General features: G+C 57.3%; 1 protein-coding gene and 1 long non-coding RNA gene across 2 annotated transcripts; one reads left to right on the top strand and one right to left on the bottom strand.

Annotated features, from left to right (window-relative positions):
• Positions 1-481: 481 nt before the first annotated feature.
• Positions 482-3,114, top strand: HOXC12 (homeobox C12). The gene is made up of 2 exons (XM_077871824.1): positions 482-1,076; positions 1,824-3,114. The coding sequence occupies exons 1-2, from the start codon at positions 482-484 to the stop codon at positions 2,060-2,062; spliced, it is 834 nt and encodes a 277-aa protein (XP_077727950.1). The 3' UTR covers positions 2,063-3,114.
• A 4,401-nt stretch (positions 3,115-7,515) lies between these two features.
• LOC144297547 (uncharacterized) lies at positions 7,516-11,370 on the bottom strand. Its single transcript, XR_013364545.1, has 3 exons — positions 11,122-11,370; positions 9,168-9,327; positions 7,516-8,070 (listed from the first exon to the last, which is right to left on the bottom strand). It is a non-coding gene; the product is annotated as an uncharacterized LOC144297547 (long non-coding RNA).
• Positions 11,371-12,355: the final 985 nt, after the last annotated feature.

Raw genomic sequence — 12,355 nt, 5'->3', positions numbered from 1 at the left:
TTATTGGGGAGATACTGTAAATTCCAACGGTTTTAGTTAATAAAGGAGCTAATTAAAGAGGGACAGGCTGTGCTTGGCCAGCTGTTGGCGAGAAGATAATACATCTGGGGAGGGGGGTGCATGGTGCAGGAGTGCCTATGTGCGGGTGTTTTTGGTGTGGCTTTTCTCCCTCTTGCCCGGGTCGGGCGTCGGGCGGTTGGCTTAGTCTCTGCATTCTGCATTGGGTTTTATATGATATTTAAAAAAAAAAAAGAAAAACAGAATCCAGGGTCTGTTTGGTGTTTGGTCCCCCCACCCCCACCCCAGTGGGGAAGGGGGGAGCTGGAGCCGGTGCGGGGTGGGGGGGCCTCGCTGTCCCCACCCATCCCCCCGGCGGCGGCGCCCACGTGAGCTGGATGGCCAATGGGTGGCCGGTGCAGGTTTAACTATGTTTAATGTCAGATAGCAATAAAGTAGAAGCTGCCGGTCGGGCCCCGCGGAAATGGGCGAGCATAATCTCCTGAATCCCGGGTTTGTGGGGCCGCTGGTGAACATCCACACGGGGGACACGTTCTACTTCCCCAACTTCCGCGCGTCCGGGGCGCAGCTGCCGGGGCTGCCGTCGCTGTCCTACCCGCGCCGCGACAACGTGTGCTCGCTGCCCTGGCCGTCGGCGGAGCCCTGCAATGGCTACGCGCAGCCCTACCTCGGCAGCCCCGTGTCGCTCAACCCGCCCTTCGGCCGCACGTGCGAGCTGGCGCGAGTGGAGGACAGCAAGGGCTACTACCGCGAGCCGTGCGCCGAGGGCGGCGGGGGCCTGAAGCGCGAGGAGCGCGGCCGCGAGCCGGGCCCGGGGGTCGGCCCGGGGGCCGCGCTGCTGCCGCTGGAGCCGTCGGGGCCGCCCGCGCTCGGGTTCAAGTACGACTACGCGGCCGGCGGCGGCGACGCGGGAGCCGCGCACGACCCGCCCTCGTGCCAGTCCCTGGAATCCGACTCCAGCTCGTCCCTGCTCAACGAGGGCCCCAAGGGCGCCGGCGCGGGCGACCCGGGCGGCTTGGCGTCGCCCTTACACCCCGGCGGCGGGCTCTCGGCCAGCGGTAAGGACCCGGGCCCGCTCTCCAGGCGCCGCAGACCCGACGGCTCGCGGGGCGCGCAGTGCAGGACCGAGCTGGGTGACAGCGCGGCGAGGGGCGCGTCCTTTAGGAAGGCGCGGGGGGGGGGGGGCGCCTGTAAACGTGTAAATGCCCCCATAAAAGAGCTGCGGAGAGCTCCCTATCCAACCCCCCTCCCGCAGGAGCTGCTGCAGGCTGCAAGGGGCAGGGAGCTCCGGAGAAGGGGATTCTGACCCAGGCTTCTCCAGGCCTGGGGGTGTGTTGGGGGGAGGACCCTGCTCTCTCCGGCCTTTGCACAGGCTCCGTTGCCTACTTTTTTTTGTTTGTTTGTTTGTTTGCTTTTAAGAAATGCCAGCAAGGCGGGTTTACTCTGCCCGCCTCCCTCCTGTCTGTCCCAGCTCATCAGGGAGCCTATCCCGGAGGATGTGAAAGGAAGGGGCCAGGATATCCGGGAGGAGAGGTTTGGGGAGAAGGGAGGGGATCGGGACTCTGAAGGCTCAGGAATACAGGGTTGAGGAGGCAAGGAGGGAGGGGTGAAAGGGGAGGAATGGAGTGATGAAGGGGGGCAGGAGTGGACGGGGATGAGGGTGTGTAGGAGGAGGAGGATGAGCTAGGAGAGCGAGGGCCTGGGATTGGGCTGTAGGCCAAGAGAAGGGCCGGGGAAGGACCGAGGGCACTGGGCTTGTCACCTCTTGGTCCTCTGGCCAACCCTGCCGGTTCGTCTCCACCCAGGCGCGCCCTGGTACCCGATCCACAGCCGCTCCCGGAAGAAGCGCAAGCCCTATTCGAAGTTGCAGCTGGCGGAGCTGGAGGGGGAGTTTCTGGTGAACGAGTTCATCACACGGCAGCGCCGGAGGGAACTCTCAGACCGCTTGAATCTTAGTGACCAGCAGGTCAAGATCTGGTTTCAGAACCGGAGAATGAAAAAGAAAAGACTTCTGTTGAGGGAGCAAGCTCTCTCCTTCTTTTAGAGGGCAAGACACGGGCACCCGCCCCGGACTGAGCCTGTCTCTGGCAGAGAGCAAGGGGGGCGCTGCCTGGGACACAGTCCCCGCTTAGAACGCCAGGCATCTCTGGCAGGCGCTCCCTGGACATCCTCTTGTCTGTTTTGTTTGTGGTTCCCTCCCACACACCCCCCAGCAGGCCCTGCCAGGTCCCAGCCCAGCCAGGGAAAGAGGAAGCCCGCAGCTGCAGACAGGGGATAGGGTCATCGAAGGCTGAGGTGCTGGGGAGAGGCTGCTCTGCAGTGGGACTGGGGCATCGGGCCTCTGGCTGAGGACCTGGAGGAAAGGCAATCCACGCACCCTCCTCCCTCCCACAACTCTCCTTCCAGGGTCTTGAGTCAGCCAGCAGTGGGCAGAGGTGGGGACAGTGGAACCAAGGCTCCCCAAACTCCCAACAGTTGGGGTTAGGAGAGGAGGGAGCGAGAGTGGAGGATCGGTGGGGAGACCGGAAGGGGTTAGGGCAGCTCCGGGAGGGCAGGAGGAAGTGCGGGAACCTAGAGGAAGTCCGGTTCAGGAGAACAGAGTGACCCACAGGGGTCTGGTCCCCTAGGCCTGGACACCCCACAGGCGCAGACAGGCGGCTGGTGACCTGGCTGCGCACGGGGCGAGCGTCAGCCTCCCGGCCCCTCTGGGGCAGGCTGCAGGAAGAGTCTGGGCCCCTCTCCCCTGGGCCCTGCGCCGCGCTCACAGGTGTGCCTCCCTCCGCTCTTCCTGCCGCCCTGGCGGCTGCGGCCCGAAGCCGGGAGCGTGAGACTGGGAGCTGGGCCGATCCGGTGTCCGGTGTAGCGGCCCCCCAGGGACCCCCACCCGGCCCTCCAGGAGGCCCGGGAGGCCGGGAAAGGGGCTGCGAGGCGCACCGTTGATTGGCCGGGAGAGTTGTTGGCAGCCGCGCGGCTCGGCCGATCCCCCCTTCCCGCTGGCGTTCACGGTCACGGCCGAGGCTGGCCCGGCATAATTTACGAGGCAGGAGGAGAATCTGCCCCTAAAGGGGCTACCGGCTACGGAGGCCCCTGCTCAGCCCGGCTTTCCCAGGCTGGTGACAATGAAGGAGGGGGGCGCTGATGCCCCCCCGCCCAACTCCTTTCTCTCTTTCACCCCCCCACTCTACCCGCCCCCCAACGTCGCCCTTTGTCTCAGGATCCACTGCCTCCAGGCCGGCGAGCCACAGAGTACCAGGACCAGAGCCAAAGGAGGGGCACATCCCCAGAACCGGCTGGAAGCCAGAGTGGCTTCTTCAGCCCAGGGCCTTTACCCATAGCGCCCTTCAGACCCCAGCCCCAGCCCCAGCCCAGTAGATCTAGGCTGGCTTAGGAGAGAGGGCAGTGAAGACGTGCGGCGCCCTCCTGCACCCCCTGTTTATCCCTCTGGGTGAGAGTCCCTCTACCTCCCATCTGCTGACCCACCCTTGCCAGGAGGAAGAAGGTGAGAAGCAGGAGACTGATGCGAGCTAAGCCCAGCATGGACGGTGTGAACTGGCCTGCTAGCTTGGAGTTCTCCCTGCCGGGGAAGAGTCTCCCTAACACACCCTGGAATGGCAGCCCCCAGAGCCTCCCACCCTCCCACCAGCACGCAGCTTCAGGTCCCTGTACAGGGTTGTGCAGAGGCATGGGCAGACACAGCACAGCTGAGCCCAGCTCCACTCCCCCGGGGCCTATGCCACTCCCCTGACTGTACTTGGAAGCAGGCACCCTCTTGTACAGCCCCAAATACAGCCCTGCAGAATGGCCGTACAATCACTTGCCCTCATCCCCCACTGGGCACCTGACACCTTCCCCACTGACATAAATGTTTCACCTGTGTACAAGTTCTCAGACATCAGCACCATTCCAGCTGTCTGCACAATCCCCTGTGGGCTGGCCCTGGGTATGAGGCATCTCCCCTTTGCCTGGTCGCCCATGTACCCCTTTATGCAGCCCCTCCTGTGACCTTGTGGGCTCTGGGGTGCTGGATTCGAGCTTCACCACTCCAGCCTGACTCCCACAGCTTAGTGGAGGAAGAGACCAGAACACTATAAAAAGGGGTGGGGGTACAAAGATATGCAATATTCTTCTTCCTGTCGCTTTAAACTGACTTCCGTGAGCTTCTCTGTCAATCCGTGTCCAGTTCTCTGTGTCCGTTGCTCGTACCTAGTGTAGACTCTGTGGGTAGATGCCCTTCCCAGCTCTCTGTAGTGTGCCCTCCTATTCAAATGTCTGTCTTTAGCACGTTTTCCCTTTATATAGTCCTTGTACAGAGTTGCTTCATCATATTAATATTAATAATAATAATTAAAACATGACTGGATGACGATGTGATTTTTTTTGAGAAAGAATTTTAAACTGGGTCCCCACGCGTGGTCTCCTCTGCTCAGAAAGAATGGGATCCCCATTCCTAGCTGTTCCCCCACTTTACTGTCTCCAGCTCAGGTGAATAATAAAAATAATAAATGTATAATGATAAAGGAAGAACGGTGCAGGGGCAACAAAAATATACGAGCAACCAAGATCTGTTGATGAGCTGCCATCTCTAGTCCCAAGCAATTACTAGCAGAGAGAAAATTGGGGGATAGTAGATTGGGGGGGAGGAGAGGGATTGCTGAGGAGTCATGGGGCCATAAAAATACTGTAGACAGCCCAGAGGGTGTCTACCTTCAGGGCCAGAAAGAGGAAGCCTGAGCTGCAGGATCTCTGAGAAGTGAAACCAGGGTAGAGGCTGCAGCAGGTTGGAGCAGCAATGGCAAGAGTGCCCTGGGACATGGGGCAGGGGCTCGTGGAAGCACACTTCAGCGCCATGGTCTAACCCCATGGCTTCACTCTGAGAGCACATTTTGTGCATGCAAAATAACCAGGTAGGGGACTGAAGACCCCTTGGAGCTGGTGAAATAGGCTTCACCTCTCAGCCAGCAGCTCCCTTTGGGCCTTGCCAGAGAGAGGCCTGGGTGGAAGCCAGAGTCTGGGTTCCAGCAGAGCCTATGAGACCTCTGCACCTTCCCTTCACCCCTTCCTTCTGGATGGGACATCCTCCCTCTGCCTCCACCCTTGTGCCTCTGGTCCCTGAGTTTTCCTTTCTCACAGCCTGGCTCCAATCAGGGAGTCTCCTCCAGATTCCCCCTCCACCCTCCTGGGCCTGCTTTGGAATAGCAGGGGCCCCCACTGAGCCCAGCGTCCAAGCCACACCTCCTGCCTTGAAATCCTTCTCCCTCTCCCTTCCTTTCCTTACTCCTACAAGTAGAAAAACTAACAAATTTAGATTGAATCCCATTCTCCATTTGCTTCTAACACACAGCTTGTCTTGTGTAGCTGAGGGGTTTGGGCAGGACAGAGATCCCAAGCTCTGGGGGTCACTCATACAAAGCCCCTCTCCCCCCCCCAGAAAACAGGCAAAGCTGGGGACAGGATAGCTTCTGGCACTCAGGAGGACTGGGTGGCCATGCCCAGGTCTGAATTAAGGTGGGGGGGGAGGAGTTGAATCCCAGTGAATCCAGGCCAGAGACTACCCTCTTCTTAAGACAGATCTGTACAGGAAGAATTAACAGTGAAGGCATTTCTGGCTTAAAAAAAAAAAAAAAGGAGGAAATTTAAGGAGGTCAGGAGTAACTGGTCTTTAGTTTATTCCCTTGATTTATTCCCAGAGACACTGCAGAATCTGAGAGAGAGGCAGTACCTTGTTGGGTGGTGTCCACATAGGTCCCAAAACTCAATAACTGGGCAGACTGTCAGAGAAGGAAAGACACTATAACCTCCTGCTAATGGTTGAAAACATATCTTTGGGTCTCTGGGCCAAAGAGAATGTCGTGATTGGAGCCTCAACTCAAGTACTCAGGCCAAGGCTGAACTCTGCATCTGGGCAGGCATCCTATCTATTTTGCAACTATTTGGTTCAAGCCCTCAAACTGCAATTTACTCCACGGACTTTAAAACAAAGAATCCCGTGTCTCTAATGGAGTCTAGAGGAGCATGGAATGGAGAGGATTATCTGGATAATTCGGGCAGACAAGGATTCCGCTGTTTTGTATCTGCCAGCTTATACCCCCCAGATGAGCTGCGTATCCGGCCCGGTTCTCCACCCAGTGCCACTCCACTCCGGGCCGCACAGACACAGCAGGGTATTTAGGGCCGCTGTGGAGCGGGCGGGCGGCGGGGAGGGGTGCGGGCCGCTGGATCCCGGGGATGCTAATGCAGCCGGAAGCCCGGCGCGCGATCGATGGCTCAGACCCGGGGCGGAGCAGGGACCGCGGCCCCGTCTCCGAACAAAGCAATCCCCCGGGATCGTGGTTCCCGACAGGCCGGAGCCCCTGCCCATCCTCCCCGCCATTACCAGGAAGGCAGCAGCGGCTTTCCGGCCCCGGGCCGGCTCGGGAAGCGCACCCCGAGCCCCGAGCCCCGAGCCCCCAGCCCCCAGCCCCCAGCCCCCGAGCCGGTCCGCGCGGCGGGCGCATGGAGGCGCCGCAGGCTCCGGCTGGCTGAGCGCTCGGAGGGCCGCAGGCGCCGGGTCCCGCAGCCGCGCATCCGCCCTCCCGCGCCGGCCTCGGTGCAGACGGGGCTGCCCGCGGGGAAGCGTCGCCCCAGCCCCGCACCCGCAGCCGCACCCGCAGCCGCAGCCCGCGCCGCGCCCGCAGCTCCGGGAGGCCCCAGACAAAGGCGCGGCGGCCGCTGGCGGAGGCGGCGCCGGAGCACCTCCGCGGCCAGGCCCCGCGCACAGGGCGCCGCGAGGTCCGCCCACCTCGCCCGGCCCGGCCCCCGCCCCGGCTCCGGCTCCCGTGCGCCGCTGGGCCCCGCGGAGGGGAGACCCCGCGCGCCTCGCAGCCCCTGCCCCTGCCGCCGGCAGCTCCGGCCCAGCCCAGGGCCGCGGGCCCCGCCGGGGACGGGATGACCCCTGCTGGCCACAGCCGCGGAGGCCGCCGAGCCCCGCCCCGCCGGCCCGGCCCGGCCCCGGGTGCCCCGCGAGGGTGCGGGAGGCCTGGGAGGACCCCGGGGCCCCTCCGCTGGGCGCGCGCGGAGCCTCGGGGCCTCTGCCGCGCGGGGAGCCCGGCACCGCCGCGGAGCAGCTGCGCTCTGAGCCCGAGCCACTCCCGGGGCCGCGGAGCCGAGCCCCGGCTTGGGCAGCTTCCACCGCCCGGAGTGGACCACGTCCGGGAGGAAAGCTCCCTGCGAACGATGAAAGACGCGTAGTCCGTGTGCGGGGCGCCGGGAAGATGCTTCGGGAAATGCACACTTGGTACTGCCGGCACAACCAGCCTCTTCTAGCAGTCTAGAGTGCACACAGATCTCTATAGCACATGTCCATACGGGCACCGAAAATCTCTTTCTCTACAAAACATACATACAGAAGCACTTTTATTTGTACGGGAAAGCAACCTTCTGGGAAAAGGTTACACACAGCATGGATAAACACCACATGGAAAGGTTCATTTGCATGAACAGCACACTTGCATATATATGTGCTGCGCGGCGACTATACAGTCCTGCATCTATTTAGCTGCGTGGATGTATGCACTCCATAGGGCGTATGAAATCGTGCATGGAAAATGCATCCAAATCGTGTCCACCGAACAAGGAAAATACATCATCTTATTACATATGATGCACAAAGTGAATAAATATCATATTATTACATAGATGCACAAAGTGAATATCTACCCAGTGTATGAAAAAATATGTTGTGTAAGTTAGTTTGTTTACGTAGTGTGCGTGTACCAAATACATTGAATACATTCTTTGAGCTCACGTGTTTTTGTATTTATAATACACATTTATTTGGCTATCTTACAAACAGTAGCAGGAGGAAGTTCAGGCATTGGCAATGACAATCTCCATCGGCTGAGCCTCTTTTCTTTCTGTTTTTCTATTATTTCCGTCTTTTAAAAACCCCTTCTCCGTCCACACTGATTATTTATATAAGTGGTCTCCCATCTCCATGTCTCTGACACATCTCTTGTTGAAGTCAGGGTCTATATTTAGAATCCCAAGTCCTGTTTGCAGCAGGATAATCAGGGCCTGTATGGAAGGAGCATTATATAATTAGGTTACCCCTGTGTCTCAGGACTTGTTCTTCTAGACCTAAGGTAAATATATTAGAGAGTCACTCTAGGCTGCCAGTTAAGAAAGAGGGAGAGGGAAGAGGGAAGTGCCGGCCTGGGAAGTTGTGTAACAGGCAGGCTGGGGTAAAGGCAAACTCCAGGTGTATGCCCGGCACTCTGGGTTCCTGAAAGCTGAAGTTTGTTTAAATTTTTAAAAATTGATCGCCTCTCGGCCTTTTGGCTAAGATCAAGTGAATTTTTTAAAAAATTGATTCTTTAAAAAAATCTCCAGTGGAGAAAGATGGCATGAAATAAAGGCTGGACCTCGCCTTCTAGGACCCTCTCAAACCCCAGAGCAGCCCCACTCCCTTGGGCCAACCAGGGAGAGGATTCCGGCCCACCCAGCTCCTCAGCCCCACCTTAGCATCCTTAATGTTGGCCAGGTCTACACAGGCAGCAGGGGCGGGTTGGCCCATAACCCAAGTTCTTCTCAACAAGATCCACTCCTAGCACTTTCAGAGAAGCAATAATAGCTTAAAACATTTTCTGACACTGAGCTAACTCTGTTTCCGCCCCGGGAAATTAGTCCCACTTGGGTCTTTCCTTAGGAGCTAAAACTCCGAGAGTACCTGACACACGCCTATGGAAAAATTCTTTGAAAGACAATGCACTCACACCCCGCCGAGATATTGTTTATGGGTTCCGTGTAGACACTGCCATATTTTACTGTCCAAAGGAATCAATTAATTAGAGCCTGGCCAGTGCCCGCGCCGGCCGCTGCTTGGCTGAGCGCGAGGCTGAGATAGATGAGCGCGGCTGGCCCGGCCTTGTTAACAAGCGTCCTCATAAAGATGCAGCTGATAAGGCGGCGGGGCGCCGGCCCGGCCTTGGGGCGCCCGCCACGGGGGGCAGCGGAGTCCCCGCTCCGCTCGCCTTCACCCAGTCTTCTCCCCTCTGGCGCCTTGGTGCTGGCACCCAGCTCATTCCCTCTCCGCTCCACTCCTCAGAATTTTCCCTCTTCCTCGTGGAGCCCCAAATTTTAAAAGAGATGTTTTTTAATAAAAATATGTCCACCTCTTTCTGTGAGTGCCTGTCTGGCTGTTCCGGGACCTGCTGCCGCCTCCTTTCCTTGCATTACTGCGCCTGCTTCCTTTTCATGTCTGGCGCTCTCTTCCCTCTCTGGCTTCGTCGTTGCTTTTTCCACCAGGTTGGTGCTGGCTCAGGCCCCAATGAGCTTGTAAAAAAAATAATAATACAAATAACCCCTGGTTATCTTGTGGCAGAGTTAACACCCCCAGATAAGCCAGACCCCATGAAAAAAAAAAAGCCAACCCTGGATATAATTGCTGGTTTGGGTTGCAACACTTAATTCTGTTTATTCTCACCAATGTGCATACTTAACGAAGAGATATTGGTATTAAAGGGCAGGGGGGAATTAATTTTACTTTTATAGTCATCTATTAAGAGCACAAGATGATCTGGGTTTCCTTTAAAGGGACCAAAAAAGGGGGGGAGGGAGCGAGAAAGAAAGGGAGGGGGAAGGGAGAAATATGACTGAAGGCGAACAAAGATCTTTGCCTGAAGAAACAATGTAACACTAGACAGAACTATAAAGTCTGGGAATGTAGCAACGCTGGACCCTCTCAACTTCCCCCATTTGGAATCCTGTCCCCTGCACTTCCTGCTGAAATCCTAATCCTGACCACACAGCAGTATTCAAGGAAGAATTCATGCAATTATCCGGATAATTGTGGGGAAAAGAGAGAAAGCATTTCCCTTTTATTGTCTCATCCTCTCCGCTGTGCAGAGGAGGAGGAGGGAGCTACATGGGATATGGAGGAAAAGGGGGGTCTCCCAGGGTCACCCTATGACTTAGAAGATGGCTACTCCTGAGCCAAGAGGGTCCTAGGCAGGAGCTTATAGGTGCTTAGAGATTAATAAGGCCTCAGGGATCCAGTTTCATTTTTCAAAATATTTGTTTGATTTTACTTTGTCTGTATAGACCTGCCTCATCTAGTATTGTAATTATCACAAGTAAGTGAATAATAGATAATTATAGGGGTGTCGATAATATCATTTATTTTATAGCCACACAAGATATGATTAGAGTCAATGTCGGAGGCTCTGTTGGAGCCTGGAAGGCAACGAGAGGCAAAGTAGAGAGGCCTGGTAGTCTTTCCTTTCCTATGGTTATGAATCTCCAGAAATCCCCAATTGTCTAAATTCTCTCTCCAGATATCTTAAGGGAAAGCTCTACATTTTCAGGGGTTGGCAGCTCGGAGAAGGGCAAACAGCAATTTGGTACTTAAACCTCCCCCACAGTCTCAGGGGCAGTAGTCTCCGTTCCCCCATGATGAAGGGCTTCACCCTCAGTTCAAGACTGCCAGGGTCACAGAGACTCGGCAGTTTAGGCCGGTGAGAGGAAGACAGGGTCTTACCAAAACCAAGTTCATTGTCATCCCCAAGTGGGCATTGGGTCCAGAATGAAGCCCCCTTTGATCCCAATCCGGTTTTCTTTCCTGGACCTCTCCCCCAGGGACACCTGGATGGGGGCAGAAGCCAGGCTAGGACTTGTGGAGGCTGGTTGGGATGGGGATGGGGGGGGGAAACCCTGAAAATATGTTTCCTTGTTTCTGGGATTCAGAAGACCAGAAGCCAGAAGCCTAGGGGGTGGGGGAAGGGAGGGAGGGAGAGAGGGAGGGAGAGAGAGATTGTGATAGAGAGCCAGGCAAGAGAGGGTCAGGGGAAACCATGAAGCAGGAAGGCAAGAATAAAAGGAATCAGTGAAAGAAAAGGGGCAGGAGGAGAACCCACAGGGAATACAGGAAGGAAATATAATGGAAAAGGTAGAAAAGGAAGAAGAGGAAATAAAAAGAAGAAAAAAGGGGGGTCATTTTAAAAGGATGTTACAAAGAGCAGGAGAGGAAGGAGGGAGACCGAGGCCGCGGCTCGCTCGGCCAGGCCGCCTGCAGCAGTCTGGGTGGGCGGGGGGCGCCACGACAAAGTGAAGGTCAAGTTAGCATCGTACCTTATAAGGAAGGCGTCGGTCCTCCATTTCAGCCTTTCTTTCTGCCAGGACGTGGCCGTAGCATTTCTAGTCTCGTAAACACTGGACTCTTTGGGGCCTTTTAGAAAAAATAAAGACCCTCTTCCTTTATTGGAGGTGCGCTCGGCCGGCTGGGGGAAGCAGCGGACAGAGAAGTCAACTAATGAAGACTCCGGGAAACTTTTCTCTCCTTTTCTCTCTCTCTCTGGCTCCGCTCCCGCCAGCTGGGGCTCCCTCCCTCCCTCCCTCCTTCTCTCCCTCCTTCCCTCTCTCCCTCCTCTCCCAACCCGACACCTCTTCTGCTCTCCGTATCTCCCTCCCGGTCTTCCCTGTCTCTCGCCACCGTCTGTAACTCTGGGATCTGTCTCTCCACACCCCCCTCCCCTACTGCTGACTTCTAAATTTGTTCCATTCCACCACGAAAGGAGCAGGAACGTAAGAATTGGAAAGAAAATTAGCCATCTCAAAGAAAAGTTCATTTACAGCCTAAATGTCTATTAAGATTTCCTTCTGAAAACCAGGCGGTAAACTCGGTAAGGAGGAGAAGTGAGGCAGCGCCAGTGGGGAGGGCTGGCGAGGTGGGAGCCTTGGATTTATTTATTTCTCAGCTCCAGAGGCGAAGAGAAGGGGGAGAAGCAGGCAAGTGAGAGAGAAGCGCTGGAAGCCGGCAGCCAGCAAAGGAGGCGGCGCGGGCGGTGCGGGAGAAGGGAGGCCCAAGGACGGGCGGCGGCCGCGACCTGGAGCCCGGGCCTGGGGTGCCCAGACACAAGCGAATCTCAAATCCGTGGGCCTGAGAAGTGGGGGGAGAGGCGAGGACCGCAGGAGGCAGGGAGGCCCCGAGGACGGCAGTGCTGCAGCCGGCCAGCCGCAGGGAGAGGGAGTTCCGGACCCGCGGGGCAACGGCGACCCGGGGACAGCGGCGACCTGGGGGTGGCGGGGCGGGCGCCAGAGGAAGGATCCCGGAGCGCCATCCTGGATCCTGTCCCTGCAGGGTGGCACTGGGGGCGAGGGGGACAGCGGGGGACGGAGGGAGACAATCCAGCCAAGGGGGTCTGTGACGGACTCACCTCTTTTTCCTGGACCTGACAGCTTGTTTTCTCCTGCTCTGTGCCCACGGAGCCCTTCTTAGGCCTAATCGTGGTTTTTTAAGTGGGAACTCTAATGGCAGGGTCAGGGTGGGATGCTCAGAAAGCCATTCTGGGGACTTCTGGTTCAA

The sequence above is a fragment of the Canis aureus genome, chromosome 25 (assembly GCF_053574225.1).
Source record: "Canis aureus isolate CA01 chromosome 25, VMU_Caureus_v.1.0, whole genome shotgun sequence".
Taxonomy (NCBI): Eukaryota; Metazoa; Chordata; class Mammalia; order Carnivora; family Canidae; genus Canis; species Canis aureus.
The sequence above is the reverse complement of the archived record's forward strand: the minus strand, read 5'-3'. Positions and strand labels throughout refer to the sequence as shown.